The sequence below is a fragment of the Carlito syrichta genome, unplaced genomic scaffold, assembly GCF_000164805.1.
Source record: "Carlito syrichta isolate Samal-C Ts95f unplaced genomic scaffold, Tarsius_syrichta-2.0.1 Scaffold205434, whole genome shotgun sequence".
In the NCBI taxonomy this organism is placed as follows: domain Eukaryota; kingdom Metazoa; phylum Chordata; class Mammalia; order Primates; family Tarsiidae; genus Carlito; species Carlito syrichta.
Genome location: NW_007149530.1, coordinates 561988 through 577972, shown reverse-complemented (window position 1 = coordinate 577972; position 15985 = coordinate 561988). Strand labels below are relative to the sequence as shown.

Below are 15985 nucleotides of genomic sequence, written 5' to 3'. Positions count from 1 at the left end.
TCACAGGGCTAAAAAGTTGTCACTGATGTGAATTTAGTCAGCAACTCAAGGGAAAAAAGCATCCATGATAAAGCGTTCCTGGGGTCCAAGCATGTATTCAAAAATTCCCTATTGCTGGAGGTCTTTTAAATAGCCAATCACCAGCTCTGCCATGGCCAGTGACAAAAGCAATCCATAGTATAACATACAGACACACACATATATAATATCCTGGCTATCTTCTATGGACAGAATAAAGCTGATATTCATTTTGGATTGTGATAAAGAATTGCTTTTCATAAAAACACATTTAAGAAAATATTACTCATCTCCATGTAAAATATTAAATAAAACATTATGCAGGTGGTAGCAGAAATGGCAATCATTCCTCTGTATCTGACATGAAGCACAGAATCTTTCTCACAGCTTTATAACCCAAGCGTTGATGGCAGTTTTGTGGGAAGAGTGACTGTCTTTGGACTACAGGTCCTGCATTTTTTTGGTAGATGGTAGGACAGGACACACAGCTAAGGCCCCAGGCCTGGCTGCTCTGTCTGTGTTTAAGTAAATATCCCCTATGCTTTGTAAAATGATGGTTTAAAAAAAGGATAACTTATATCATAGGCCACTCTTCCTAGCCAGGCATCTTTCTAAGTTCCTTCTGTGTATTAACTCATTTAATCCCACAATCCAGTGACCATTATTATGCTCCTTGTACAGTTGAGGAGACGGAGCCACAAAAGGTTGTATGGCACAGTTAAAAGTGACAGGGTGGGATTTGTGCCCCTGCATGCTGACTGCAGCATCATGTCCTCACCCCCCACCATGTGCCCCCAAGTCACATGGAAGGTGAGGACGCTGAAAATCTGGCATGGAGGCAGCAGTGGGAAGAGCACTGAGTTGGCAGTCAGACCCCTTTGCATGTAGCTCGATGACCTTTCAGGGTGTCAGTTGCCATCTCTCAAGTCAAGAGGGAGGTCCATATCACAGGGCCTTTGTACCTGTGAAGTGAGATAGCAGGGTTTAGCATCTAGGGATGTAATGATCAGCAGCTGTGGCCAGGACCATGGGCCAAACAGTATAGGTGTATTTATCCCTTTACTTCTGTGTTGTGTGACATTGGGCAGGTTGTTTAACTGCTCTGGAAAACAACAAGGCACTTCAGCCCATGCATATGTGATGTCCCAGTCACGAGGTGTGTGGCTGTCATTGTTGAGACTGTGTGTATTTCAAGTGACATGAAGCATGAGAGAGTGTTTCACATGTGTCCCAATGCTGGGTAGTGTGTCACTGAAGAGTACTTTCTACAGGAGGACATCCACACTCCTTCTGGCACTGGACCAGCCTGGCATCAATCTCATTCCCAGCATCCAATCCAGAGTAATGCTTTCCAACCTGTGAGCGTTTCTCCAGGAACTAGTTGGGGCTTACCAAGATTCTGTCTCTAAGAAGTTCATATATCTGGACATGGTGGTTCATGCCTCTAATCTTAGCACTTTTGGAAGCCAAAGTGAGAGGATTCCTTAAGTCCAGGATTTCAAAAAATATAGCCTGGGCAACATAGCGAGACCTCTATATGTGTCTAGAACTTTTTCCAGTTGAATCTAAAAATAGGCTTTGTGATTAGAGTTTGATTTCATGATCTCCATAATTAATACTTTATTAACCAAAGTTTAGGTCTGCAACAAATAATAAAAGCTGTCCCTTCACGTGGAGTTTAAGAAGACCCATGGACAATTGAGGCAACTGAGGAGGGGGCTTCCAACTCCTATAATCACTTTGAAGTCTAAAATCACATGAGGAACTGAGGTTGTACAGGGAATCAGACAATAATAGTGAGGGATGAAGAAGTTTCTGTGCCACCATTGACGTGATAATGTGACCGTCCTGTGTGGTTCCCTCTTCCCTCAAATGATTTGTCACAATGCAATGCCAGTGTAACACCAGAGGGAGCTCAGGGAGGCACTCTGGCTTGGCTGAGGGCACTCAGGTTGTCAGGGGCTCACATTCAATCCAGAGCCTTGGACTCTCACACCAAGTTCAATCCCTACCACTGCCTAAATGGGTCCCGAGTCCCATATTTCCAAAGCACAAAGGAAATCAGGGTCAGAAGAAAATCAATAATTTTCATTATCATTCACATATTTTATAGGAAATAAATGTAGCAAAAGGGTCAGGGTTCTATAAAAAAAAAAATCCATGTTTATACACGTTGCTCCACGTCCACCTGGGATCAGGATCTCCCGACATCAGGCACAGAAGCTGTACTTGTCCAATGACTCTTTGCAGACACAGCCCTGGGCACACTTGGCACAGCCCACGGGGCAGCAGGAGCAGGAACCTGGGAAGAAAGGAGAGAGTGGGAGGTCAGAGTAGACGTGAACAGGCACCTCTCTGCCCAGCAGAGGACTGGCACAAGCCCTGGACTGAACTGAGTTCAGAAGGGCATGGGTCTAACTGAGATACTTGGAGGAACTCTTGGGGGATATGTCCCAATAGCAAGAGGCTACCCAGTCACAGCTGAGCTCAGGGCAGAAAACCTGGAGAAGGAATGGTCAACAGGGGCAAAGAAAGGCCTTTCCCAGAAGCACAGACTCAGAACCAGCTCTGAATCTCTCCCAACCGCAGGCCCGAAGTTCCCAGGGAAGGCCCCCACTCACTCTTCTTGCAAGACATACATTTGCACTCTCTGGACTTGTAGGAGTCAGCACAGGCACAGGTGTCACCTGAAAGGAAGAGAAGACCAGAAGTGAGTACAAAGGGGTTTGCAGACAGAGTAGCAGTTGGTTAGTGAGTCTCCAGTGCCCCCTCCTCTGTGAGGGCAAGTCCCAGAGCTCCTGTCCCCTTCAGGGGCAGAGGAAGCCCCATGCCCTCTCTCCTTGTGCTGGGAAAGGCAAGTGCTGTCCTGCTTTACACCACCAGGAGGGTTCCAGACTCCAGACACAGCACAGGAGGAAGGGGCCATGTGGCAGGATCTCCTATCCTAAACAGAAGAGGCAATGTCCCCTGTCTCCCAGGAGTCTTGGCTGCTGAGAGTCTGGAAAGGGTACTGGGGTCTGACAGGAGCTCCCTGAAAAAGTGGGTGACATTAAGCAGGACAGCCTTGAGCCTCAGAACCCTCAACTCTGTCACAGAGGCCTAGGGAGAAGGGAAATGCTCCCAGGGCTTGGCCAGAAATCCAGCCCTGGATGAAATAAAGGAGGCCCGAACTCAAAACACGTCTCCTGAAACCCAGGGACACGCCTCTGTGTCAGGGAAACGGGAATCCCAAGGCGCAGAGCCGGGCTTTTCTTACCAGCAGCGCAGGAACAGTTGGGGTCCATGTCGAGCCCAGGCGAGGCTGCAGTTCCAGGAGAGAGGGAAGAGGCAGCTGACAGGTGTGAAGCTGGTGTAGTCCAGGAAGTCACAGCTCACTTTACAGTCAGGGGAGGGAGCCAGGCACAGAGGCTCCACCCAGGTCTTTGCACCGGCCCCTCCAAGTATGGTGCCAGGCTATACCCAGCCAGTGTGCCCAGGACAGGATCTCTGAAGGCCCCTTGGTTCACTGAGGGGGACACCCATTTTGGCTATGCTCGGGGAGAGGGGGGACAGGGCTGTGCTTCTGATGGTTCCCAGTTTCCATGCCTGTCTCTCCTGCACTTGGGGTTCCTGGAACCAACTCCTGGCTCCATGTGGGAATGTCCTGGCCTGTGCTGCTCAAGGTGTGTGTCCACAATGGGGCCAGTCTGCTGTTTCCAGTCTGCCATCCAAATGAGTCATGAACATATGAACAAAGATCTCAAAACTTCAATTCCCAGCTAGTTATCTTATATTTGTAGAACTTTTCTGGTTAAATGTAACAACTGGCTTATCATTTGTTCTATGATATCATGATCTCTGTCATTAATGTTATTGTATGTACCAAAGTCTAGATCTGGAATAAATAGAAAATAGGATTATTCCTCCACCGTGGAGTCTGAGAAGCCCCTTGTAGGATTCAAGGAACTAAAAAGTTGGATTTCACCTCTTGTTGGCACTTTGAAGCCTAAAATTTGTTGGTAACTGAACCTGGGCCGGGAAATCAGATAATGCAAATGAGGGATGGACGAGTATCTGTGCCACATTTGCCAGGAGACGGAGGGTGTCCTCGATGTCCCTCCCTGCCCCCAGTGTTCTAGAACACTGCTCTTCCAATTTGCAGAAGGTGAAGCTCAGTGAGCAGCCTGACTTCCTGAGGGCATTCAGGTTGTCAGGGTGAACATTTCCATAAAAGCCCAGGTATCTGCACTCCCAGTCCAATCACCCACCCCAGTCCCTCAATTTTAGACATACAAATGAAACCAGAGTCAGAATCAAGTCAATGTTTATCATTATTCACTTTTTTCATGGAACAGGGAATGTAGTGAATGGGTCAGAGTTGCATGCAAAAAAAAAAAATTCCAGGTTTATACATGTTGCTCCATGTCTACCTGGGATCAGGGTCTCCCAGCATCAGGAGCAACAGCTGCACTTTTCCAGTACCTCTTGGTAGACACAGCCACAGGCATACTTAGCACTGCCCATGGGCAGCAGAAACAACAGTCTGGGAAGAAAGGGAAGAGTGGGGGGTCAGAACACATTTTACCAGGCACCTCCCTGCCCCACATGGGCCTGGCACAAGCCCTGCCCCCAGTCCCAAGGACACTTGAGTTCAAGATGGCACAACTCTGTCAGGAGACAACAGGTGGAATTTACGTTGAGAGTCTTTCTGCAAAAAACTGGCCAAGGCTCACCTGAGCCCAGGACAGGGAAGATTGAGAGGCAGAAGAAGACCTACAGAAACATAGGAACCTAGAACTGTTCCCTATCTGTTTCCCAGAGCACAGACTCAGACCAGTTCCGGATCTCTGCCAACTCAGCCTGGTGCCAGGCTCCCATGGAAGGCCCCCATTCACTCTTCCTGCAGGACATGCATCTGCACACTTTGCACGTGTAGGAGCCAGAGCAGGCGCTGGAGACACCTATAAGGAAGAGAACAGTGAGCATTAAGGGTCATGTAGATGTTGGGTACAGTCCTTCATGTGCTCCCTGCTCCATGCACTGAGGAAACCTGGTGACTCTTGTTTCTCTCAGGCAAAAGGAAGTCTAACCACTCTTCAGGCTAGGTTGGGCAGGTGCCATCCTGATTGTATTCCACAGGGCTTTATATCAAGAATCCAGAAGATTCCATGTCCCTGCCTGCCAACAGCCGAAATGCTAGACAGAGCACTGGGGACCTGCCCAACTGGGAGACTTTTTGAGCCTCTGTCCTATAGCCTAAGAAATGGAAGGAACTGGGAAGATGGGTATGTTCTAAGTGATGATGAAAGTGCTTGGCTAGGAAGAAAGCATAAGAAATCCAAGGAAAACACACCACTAGATTCTGAACTTTAAATGAGCCCTCCACCAGCAGCATAGATATTCTATCCTCTGGCAAGAAATTGGAGACACTAAGCCCAGAAATTCAGCATCCTTTACCAGAGGCACATGAGCCGTTGGGGCCCATGAGGACCCCAGGTAAGGCTGAAGTTCCAGGTGAGAGGGAGGAGGCAGAGGGGCATGTGGGAAGCTGGTGGAGTCCAGGAGGTGGCCACTCCCTTTTTAGTCAGTAGAGGGGGCAAAGCACAGAGGCCCTTCCCTAGCCCTTGCCCCTGCCCTGCCAAGTCTGAGCAACTCAATGTCCTAGCCTGGGCTGTGCTCAGCGGACAGGCAAGTCAAATCAAGGGTCTCCCTCACCCGGCCCCCACATGCATCTCGGTGTGCTGCACTGGCACCAACCTTTTGGCTGCTGTCACAAGTGAAGGCCTGAGGGCCTGTGGCCAGATGGCAGGTGGACTCCATGCTTGTCTTGGGGTCCTCTCTACAGACTGCATCTATTCTCCTCCCTGGGCATTCAGAGAACTCAGAGCCAGGTGATCTGGTAATCCCCAACCGCAGGCCTGCACCTTTGTCCTCACCTTCCTGCTTCTCAGGGTCTGTGTGCAACCTCAGCGTCATGCTCATGTTCCTTGATAGATCCCAGACATGGAGTGCAGCAAGGGAGTTGTGTGAGGAGAACAGGCTGTTGCTGTGACCTTTGCCTTATATCCATGGCCTGTCCCTGTCCCCACCTAGGGCCTTTGGCCATGTTTCTCCCACCCAGCCACAAGGCAGACACATGGCTCTGCCTTCCTCTCTTCCAGTCTCCTCTCCTGAGAGGTTTTCTGCACATATGTTTAGTCATCTTTTGCTTTAATTTCCTTGGGACTTCCCACAGCCTAGCTGCCCCACCAGGCTATAGGTGGGAAGTTCCCAAAGCTTTGGATGCCCCCAAAGGAGGGATCATTGTCCCTGATGTTCCTGACTGAAAAACTGCACACAGACCCTGCCAGACCTTAATCACTGTGACTATTTGACCCCTCAAAACATTGTAAATGGGATGATCTTTATGAACCCGTGTTACTAATCAGACAACCACTACACAAGGAGTATGTGTGACTAGTCCAGGACCAGAGGGCTTGTACGTGGTCCTGCTGGATCTGAATCCAGTCAGCTTTGAAGGAAAAGAGATCAGTGAAGAAGGTGGAGGATCCTTGGGTCTAAATGGTATGTCTTCGGCAGCTCTTAATTGTTTGAAACCTTTACACTAAAACAAACATCAGGGTCAATCCTGGGAGCAAAAAAGTGATGCAAAAGAAAAATGTTCAATTTTATGGCAACCATGTATGTCATATTGTCAGTGGTGGTAATGACTTGTAGAGGAAGAAAGCTTTTTCTCTGTGCAAATGCTGGCTCAGTGTCTTATCTTATCCTGTAGTGTTCTGTGCAAGAGGCCATTCATGTGCCCATGAGACCAGAGCCACAAAATTCCAGACTTCAAATCCACAGTAATGCCTCTATGCAGATGGGCCTTTCCCAAGGTGGTTAATGGGAGCTAACAGAATTCTCTCCCCAGAAAGTTCATGTGGACCACACAAGCATAATGCCACTGTTTATTATGTCTGCCCAATTGCCAGGCCACTGCCACATGTAATGCCTACATAGAGATGTAAGCTCCTTTCTACAAAGGTGGAAACAAGACTCATGGAGGTTCAGCCACTGGCCCAGGCCACATGGTCATTAGGTGGTGAACTGGGCTGTGCTCTGGGACTGCCTGACACCAAAACCCATTCCCTTGACTCAGGCTGCCTTCCACAACTCTCTCTTCACACAGGCCACTGGTAGGCAAGGATGGTCCTGACTCTTAGGTTCCCACTACTCCTTCTTATTGAAGAAGAAACAGAAATATCTTTAACAAATAGCCAGAGAGACTGAAATTTTGCCATTAATCGCATATCACTCGGGACCTCATCCTTTTAGCAAATACAACATCTTAGGTTTAAATATATGTGTTCACGCCTCCATAGGCAGATGCAAATACTTCATCTGGAAACCTGGATACGTATCTATCCTCCATCTTGGCTTGTTAATGCTGGGCACTTCCACTCCACTCCTCACTCCTCTGCTTGAAGGAACTAAGGAGTAGAATTTGAAAGAGGAGCTGAATTGAGCTGGACCTTTGGAGAAACTTCCAAGGATTTAGTGTACAGTGATAACCATGAGCTCTCAGGTGTAGAAGAGTCCCATTAGTGACACTGGACAGACCCAGACTGAGGGTGTCCATGGGGATGGCCTGACCAGCACAGCTGAAGGTGTGTGATCCCCACACCAGGCCAGCTGGGAAATGTTTCCAGTCTGATACGTATACCCTAAAAAATGGTTAATGTTTGTAATTATTTTGCCTTGCCAGCTATTTTCTTTTTTTATTCATTGAATTGTGTCTGTTTATTATAAAAATGGTTTTCTATTTTGTGTTATTATTTTTGTCATTTGAATGCATATTATTTTATCTTATCAAAATTTAGGTCTGTGACAAACACATGCTACTACATCATCTGACAAATGCTTTTGTGTTTCTAGCTGAGGAACTGATGCTGAAATGGGGAACCTGGCTTGCCTTAAGGCACTCAGTGTGTCACTTGATCGGACATTGTCCCAGGACACAGGGATCTGGACTGTTAATGCCATCCCTCAGCCAAGTTCTGTTGGGTATGAAGTTCTTATTTCCTGGGCATAAAAAGAAATCAGAAGGACGGGCGTGGTGGTTCATGCCGATAATCCCAGCACTTTGGGAGGCCGAGGTGAGAGGATTGCCTGAATCCGTGGGTTCTAGACCAGCCTGGGCAATGTGGCAGGACCTCATCTCTACAATAAGTAAAAAAATTGCCAAGCAGGGTGGCACGTGCCTGTAGTTCCAGCTACTTGTAAGGCTGAGGTGGAAGGATCGCCTGAGCCCAGTGGGTGGAGCCTGCAGTGGCTGGGAGCGTGCCACTGCCCTTCAGCCTGGGTGATAGAGCAAGAATCCAACTCAAAAAAGAAAGAAATCAGAGCCAGAATAAAGTCAATAACATTTATTGTCAGTCACACATTTCATTAGGGGAAAAAAATGCAGCAAATGGAATAGGATAGGATAAAAAAAACCACAACCACCAAGTTTATACGTGTCCTTCTATCTCCATCTGGAATCAGGCCCTCCCAACATCAGGCATAGCAGCTGCACTTGGCTGATGCCTCTTTGCATACACAGCCCTGGGCACACTTGGCACAGTCCACGGGGCAGCAGGAGCAGCAGCCTAGAAAGGAGATAGAGCCGTCAGAGCTGACTTGACCAGGTACCTCCCTGACCTCTAGCTTTGCACAAACCCTGCTCTCAGCCCTAGGGCCTCATCCTTCTAGCAAACACAGCAACGCCTTAGGTTTAAATATACGTGTTCATGCCTCCATAGGCAGATGCAAGCCCCAGAGAACCTTGAATTCTGGAGGGTACAGCTCGGTCAAGAGACAATTGGGGGATCTTTGGGGTAAGGGTCTCCCTTGGAAAAAACTGTCTAGCCACTTCACAGTCCAGGAAAGAACAGAGACCAAAAAGGAAGGCTTCATCCTGCTGGAGTGGAAGACAAGACCTCTGGGACACAGAAAGACCAGCTCCCAGAACCACCAAGAATGTCCTCAGGTGGGCTCTCCCCCACCCCCCAACAGTTTCCCCATTTTAAGAATGAACTTTGGGAATCAACTGTCACTGAATTTCTTCAGGCTCTGACCCAGAACCTGATGCTGAGGGGAGGGGATGCGAGAAGCTGGTTGGCTCCGGGACCCCTCCTCAGACTCAAACAAAGAATACCAAGGAAGGTCCCCACTCACTCTTCTTGCAGGACGTGCATCTGCACTCTTTGCACTTGCAGGAGTCAGCACAGGCACAGGAGCCACCTGCAAGGAAGAGAAGGATGGGGTGAGCACTGGGGGAGATGCAGACAGGGCAGCAGTCGGTCAACAAATGCTCCCAGCTGAGTGCCAGGACAGACCTTGCAGCACAGTGAGGTCTACCCTCACCACCCACTTCAGGCTAGGATGGTTTCTTGTCCTAAATCCTGAAAAGACCATGTACCCGGTCTCCCATGCAGCCCAGGCAACCCAAATACTAGACAGAGGATTGGGATTGCACCTAGCTGCCCCGGACTACCTAGGTGACATGGAGCAGGACAGTCCTACGCCTGAGGGCTCTCGTCTATGATATGATAGAGAATGGAAAAGTTCTAGGGTGATGAAGGCACTTGATGACAGGAAAGCACTAGAACTATGCACTAAAGGCTTTAGGTTGACCTGAACACAAAATGACAACACCACTCCTATGACATCTGTCCAGTGGGCTCATGATGGAGATGCCAAGGCCCAGAAACCCAGCGTCCCTTACCAGCGTTGCAGGAGCAGTTGGGATCCATGTCGATCCAGGCAAGGCTGGAGTTGCAGGAGAGAGGGAAGAGGCAGCGGAGCACGTGGAAGGTTTGTGGAGCCCAGGAGGCAGCTGCTTCCTTTATAGTCAGGGGAGGGGGCCGGGCGCAGAGGCCAAGCCCGGTTATTTGCACCCGCCCTGACGAGGGTCCAGGGCGGTTCTGTGTGCAGCGGGCGGGCCGGGCGCAGTACTTCTGAGCACAACTGGCTCGCACCGCGGGCGGTGGCTGGAGGGAGAGGAGGGCGGGGCTGTACACGGCGTGCCCGAGGTTGTCGCCACCCCCGCCCTGGGTGTTCCAGGAACCCCAGATCCTGCCGTCTTCGCACCACACCCCCACGCCGCTGTCCTGCGGCAGCTCCTTTCCGGGGTGCCATGTGCAACCCCAACTCAAGCTCAGCCCGGTCCGGGGTCGGGGGTCGGCGGGAGCGGGAAGCAGAGGAAGTTGTGTGCACAGGTGGGGAGGATGTGTCCTTCAGAGTCCCCTAGCCCAGCCGGCCCACCCACTCCAGGTCGGCAGTGCTGCAATGTGAGGTGTCCCAGAAGAGGGGTCCCTTGGGTGACATGCAGACCCTGCCGTAAATAAGAGAGCAGCTGGGTGCAGTAGCCCACACCTGTAGTCACAGCTGCTCTAGAGGCTGAAAGGGGAGGATCGCTTGAGCCCAGGAATTGAAGTCCAGCTTGGATAATATACTGAAACAACATCGGGAAAGAAAAAAGAAAAATAAAAACCAAGACTGACCGTCACATAACAGTTCTGGAAAGTCCCTTTTTAATAACACTTGTTCTCTGAAACTCCCAACAATCCTAGAGGGAAATACTATTTAAAACCCATTTTACTCATGGAAGGACTACAAGGAGAGATCAAGTACCGGGCTCCTGGTCACAGAGTTAAAAATTTGTCACTGATGTGAATTCAGTAAACTTCTCTAGGGAAAGAAGTAAACCACTCCTGGGGCCCAAGAATGTCTTCAACAATTCCCTATTGCTGGACGTCTTTTAAACAATAGGTCACCAGTTCTGCCAAGACCAGTGACAAAAGCAATCCATGAGTGTAACATACAGACACACACATATATAATACTCTGGCTATCTTCTATGGACAGAATAAAGCTGATAATCATTTTGGATTGTGATAAAGAATTGCTTTTCAGAAAAATACATATAAGAAAATATTACTCATCTCCATGTAAAATACAGAGTAAAACATTATGGTGGTAGCAGAAATGGCAGTCATTCCTCTGTATCTAACATGAGGCACAGAATCTTTCTCATAGATTTATAACCCAAGTGTTGATGGCAGTTTTGTGGGAAGAGTGACTGGCTGTCTGTGAACCACAGGTCTCACATTCTTCTGCCAGATGAGAGGACAGGACATACGGCTAAGCACACCAGGGCTGGCTGCACTGTTTGCGTGTAAGTAAGTATCCCCTATGCTTTGTAAAATGATGTTTTAAAAAAGCAATAGCTTATATCATAGGCCACTCTCCCTTGCCAGGTATCTTAAGTTCCTTCCGTGTATTACCTCATTTAATCCCACAAGCCAGTGGCAATTATTATGCTCCTTGTATAGTTGAGAAGACGGAGTCACTAAAGGTTGTGTTGAGCAGCTAAAAGTGACAGAAGTGGAATTTGCACCCACGCATGTTGACTGCAGCATCACGTCCTCACCCACCACCCTGTGCCCCTAAGTCACATGGAAGGTGAGGATGCTGAAAATCTGGCACAGAGGCAGCAGTGGGAAGGGCACTGCTTTGGCCGTTAGACACTTTTGCATGTGGCTCAGTGACCTTTCTGGGAGTCAGTTGCCATCTCTCAAGTCAAGAACGAAATTGGTCCATTCCAAAGGGCCTTTATGCCTTTGAACTGGGACAGGCATGGCTTAGCATCCAGGGATGAAATGATCTTCCAGTTGAGGTTAGGGGGACAGGCCAGATGTAGTATAGGTTGATTCATCCCTTTACTTCTGTGCTCTGTGACTTGGGCAGGAGGTTTAGCTGCACTGGAAGATAACACAAGTACTTCAGCCATGCATATTGGATATCCAGGTCATGAGACCTGTGGCTGTCATTCATGAGACTGTGAGAAGATCAAATGGCATGAAGTGGGGGGGGGGCTTTCATATGCATTCAAATGCTGGGCAGTGTGTCACTGAAAGTCACTGAAGAGGACTTTCTGCAGGAGGACATCCACACTTCTCCTGGCACTGGGTCAGCGTGGCTGCGATCTCATTCCCAACACCAGTCCAGAGCAATGCTTCCAAACCTATGAGCCTTTCTCCAGGAACTTGCTGACACTTACCAAGATTTTCTCTCTAAGAAGTTCATCTAACCGAGTTGGTGACTCAGGCCTATAATTTCAGTCATTTGGGTAGCCAAGGTGAAAGGATTGCTTGAGCCCAGGATTTAGAGAAGAATCTGGGCAACATAGTGAGAACCATCTTTACTACTAATAAAAAAATGACCTGGTTGTGGTAGTATACACTTATAGTCCCAGCTACTTGGGAGGCTGAGATGGAAGGACTGAATGAACCTAGAGGTCAAGGTGGCTGTGAGCCATGATTGTGCCACTATACTCCAGTCTGGACAAGAGTGAGACTCAGACTAAAAAAAAAAAGTTTACATAGACAAAGTCATCATGATGGTGTTTGTTTATTAAGGCTCAGCCAGGAGCCAGGCCATGGTCTAATTTAATCCATACATAGACATACTGTATTCTCTGTACAAATGAGGAGATAGAGACCCAGAGAGCTGAGCAACTTTCCTGGGCCACAGTCAGTAAGTTGGGAAGTGGGTACTGAACTAAATACTGCCCAACACCAAAACCCCTGCACCTGACACAGGCAGTCTTCGCACTTATAGTTCTCCCCCCATGGACTTCTAGGCCACGAGGCTCCTCTTCCTCTTTGAAACATCAAACAACATTTCCCCAACAAACAGGTGGCATCGATGAGACCCAAGGCCTCACTTCTTTTTAAATAAAGCACACCCACACCCACCAAACTGCAGGCACCACCATCACCCCTGCACTCACAGACTTAAAATACTTCACCTGGATCCCATGACTACGTACATTTCATCTTGCTGGGAAAATACTATAATCGCGTTGAAGCATAAATTCCATGAGAAACTGAAGATGGGCAGGAAAATCAGAGCATGATAATGAGGGTTGAAGTTTCTGTGCCATATTTGATTAGAAAATGTGGCCATCCTGTGCGTCTGTCCCTTCCCTCATATGATGTGTCACGATGTGATGCCGTTGTACACCAGAGGAAACTCAGGGAGGCAGCCTGGCTTGCCCAGGGCACTCAGGTTTTCAGGGACTCACATTCCATCCAGAGTCCCAGACTCACACCCAGTTCAATCCCTACCCCTGTCATAAGGGACCCAAGTCCCATATTTGCAAGGCAAAAAGGAAAAGAGTCAGAATAAATTCAATAACTTTTATTATGATTCATGTGTTTCATTTTTTTTTAATGTAGCAAAGGGTCAGGAATGTATGAGAAAAATATCTAGGTTTATACGCATGGCTCCACCTCCATCTGGGATCAGGGTCTCCCGACCTCAGGCGCAGCAGCTGCACTTGTCCGATGTCTCTTTGCAGACGCAGCCCTGGGCACACTTGGCACAGCCCACAGGGCAGCAGGGGCAACAGCCTGGGAAGAAAGGAGAGTGCGGGAGGTCAGAGCAGACTAGCCAGGTGCCTCCCTGCTCATCGGAGGTGTGGCACAAGCCCCGGAGGACTGATGGTTCTAGGGGACACGGCTCTGTTCTGAGACAATAGGTGAAGCCTTGGAAGTTGTGTCCCAATAGCAAGACGCTGCCCTGCCTCTGCTGAGCTCTGGACAGAAAGACTGGAAGGGAATGGCGTGGCCAACAGGGACCGAGGAAGGCCAGTTCCCAGAAGCACACGCTCAGGACCTGTTGCTCCTCCCAACTTCATCCTAGCCCTGGATTCCCAAAGGAGGTCCCCACTCACTTTTCTTACAGGACTTGCATTTGCACTCTTTGCACTTGCAGGAGCCAGCACAGGTGCAGGAGTCACCTGCAAGGAAGAGAAGGTCAGAGGTGAGCACAGAGAGACACAGCTGGGGGAGCGTTTGGTCAGTGAGTCTCCAGTGCCCCCTAATCTGTGAGGGCCAGCCCCCGCTTAGGGCATAAGAAGCCCCATCCCCTCTTCCCTCCTGCTTTAGCCCAGCAGGAAGCTCCCAGGCTGCAGACACTGCCCAGCAAGACCAGGACCTCCTGTCCTCAAGCAGAAGAGGCAATGTCCCGCTTTCTCAGCCTGGAAGGCGTACTGGGGCCACAGAGGACTCCCCCGAATAACTGGGGGACATTCAGCAGGACAGCTTGAGCCTCCGAACCTTCAACTCTGTCCTAGAGGTCGAGGGAGAAGGGAAGCGCTCCCAGGGCTTGGCCAGAAATCCAGCCCTGGACCAAGGTCAGGAGCCCAGAAGTCCAAATGCGTTTCCTCAAACCCTTGGACACGCTCTTCTGGGTCTGGCAAATGGGCATCCCAAGGCGCAGAGCCGGGCGTCCCTTACCAGCGGCGCAGGAGCAGTTGGGGTCCATGTCGAGCCCTGGCGAGCGGCAGTTCCAGGCGAGAGCGAAGAGACAGCGGGGCACGTGGGAGGCTGCTCGGTATTTTTTTTTTTTGAGTTAACTGATATTTTTTAGGGAGGCTAAAGGTGCTTCTAGAGCAGAAGTTGTGTAGTTTATGGCATCTGCTAGAGTCAGAGACAAGGATTGGACCACCTTTTCACCATTGTGGGAACTGCAGCTCACAGAGCACACATGTAGAGAGTCAGATATCTTTCCTGGGACTTACCCAAATTAGCTTGTGCTCGCCTCTTCAGGAAAACATGATTGACAGGAGAGGTGGGAGTTTTAAGTATCTGAAAGTCTCTAACAGTTACCTCAAATACTTATCCAGTATACTGGATAAGTTAGTGTTTGGCAGGAAGATGTAAGTCTGATGTCCACATAAGAAATGGTATCCTAATGGGGCACAGACTCTATTGGGAGGGTATCATCTCATGTGAGCTAATTCTACATCCATTGCATGGGCAGATTCCTTGAGTGGAGCTCAACAGCTCCTAAAAATCAGGCTAGATTGTCTCTGAAGAGAAAAAACTATTGTAAATCAGGCCTAACCCCAATATTAGCTCCTATTCCTGGTAGGCGAGGATTTTTAATAGGGTTGTAGTTACTTCAGCAGAAGCATCCTATTGGTCCTCAGGTGAAGGAACACTTTTTATGAGACTGAAGTTTGGGGTTAATGATGTGAGGGAAACTTAAGAACCAGAAAAGGCCTACAAAAGGAAATGTACCTTCTAAAGTGTTTCAGGAAGAATGATTCATTATTTTTGTCAGTGAACAGTTAAATTCAGAGCAGTAGGGATGGTCTAAGAAAAACTCATCAGAGTGCTTTGTTTTTTCTTAAGTGAAAGAAGACCATAAGGGGTCATAAGTCACAGGATGAAAAGAAGGGAGAACATACTGAGAAGTCTTTTAGTCTGTTACTGGAGAATGTAAAGTACAAAAGGCAAGATGAGCGGGAGAGTAAAAGGAAAGAAAACGGTTGCTGAAGAATCAGAAAATTAACCTTGGGCTGAAGCCGTCAACTTTTGCAGCTAGCAGTTTCTGGAGGGTTCCTAAGAATTCTTAGTTTAAACGAATGAGCATTCAGTAGTCTGGATAAAAGTGATGTGTATCTTTTGAGCTGGGAAACAGGAATTTAAGTATCAATACCTTGGAATTTTTTTTTCTTTCCTGTGTTAGTTGCTAACGGTTCCTGATTAAGGTCTTTTCCACTGAGGCTCAAGGGTAGTTTTTCTCTGATGTTTTTTCAGAAAACCAAACCTTCAGGGTTGAGATCCTGCAGAGGCTGTGTAGGTGGGTGTTTTAAAATGCAGCTTGTACCTGTTGGTGACAAAACTGTAGGTATTGTATAAGTCCCCCGCAGTAATTAGTCATATCGGCTAGTAATAGGGTGGAGTTTAGGATTGGAGATAATTTGCAAATGCATGGGAAAAAGCTGTTGTTATCGCAGAAGGAGAGAGCTTGTGGATCCTAGAAGGGACAGATCTTATTGCTATCAAAGATAGTGGCAATACTTTAGGTTATGGATGTTCAAGGGGTTTCTGAGAGCTTTTAGAATTGTGGTCTTAGAATTCCATTAGCTTTCTGTACTCTTCCCAAATTG

The 15985-nt window shown here is 48.5% G+C and overlaps 3 protein-coding genes across 3 annotated transcripts in view; all 3 read right to left on the bottom strand.

Moving 5' to 3' along the window:
* Window positions 1-2228: 2228 nt before the first annotated feature.
* Window positions 2229-3302, bottom strand: LOC110594994 (metallothionein-2-like). Its single transcript, XM_021709391.1, has 3 exons — window positions 3275-3302; window positions 2640-2705; window positions 2229-2320 (listed from the first exon to the last, which is right to left on the bottom strand). Exons 1-3 carry the CDS (start codon window positions 3300-3302, stop codon window positions 2229-2231), a joined length of 186 nt encoding a protein of 61 aa, XP_021565066.1.
* Window positions 3303-8390: 5088 nt separating this feature from the next.
* Window positions 8391-9917, bottom strand: LOC103253162 (metallothionein-2-like). Its single transcript, XM_008051608.2, has 3 exons — window positions 9746-9917; window positions 9196-9261; window positions 8391-8627 (listed from the first exon to the last, which is right to left on the bottom strand). The coding sequence occupies exons 1-3, from the start codon at window positions 9771-9773 to the stop codon at window positions 8536-8538; spliced, it is 186 nt and encodes a 61-aa protein (XP_008049799.1). The 5' UTR covers window positions 9774-9917; the 3' UTR covers window positions 8391-8535.
* Window positions 9918-13209: 3292 nt separating this feature from the next.
* LOC103253164 (metallothionein-2-like) overlaps window positions 13210-15985 on the bottom strand; it is a 7359-nt gene continuing 4583 nt past the window's right edge. Inside the window, exons 2-4 of the mRNA XM_008051610.2 lie at window positions 14325-14412; window positions 13760-13825; window positions 13210-13436 (exon numbers count right to left, since the gene is read on the bottom strand). Coding sequence (XP_008049801.1) covers window positions 13345-13436; window positions 13760-13825; window positions 14325-14352 — 186 coding nt within the window. The 5' untranslated portion in view covers window positions 14353-14412 and the 3' untranslated portion in view covers window positions 13210-13344. The remainder of the gene's footprint in view (window positions 13437-13759; window positions 13826-14324; window positions 14413-15985) is intronic.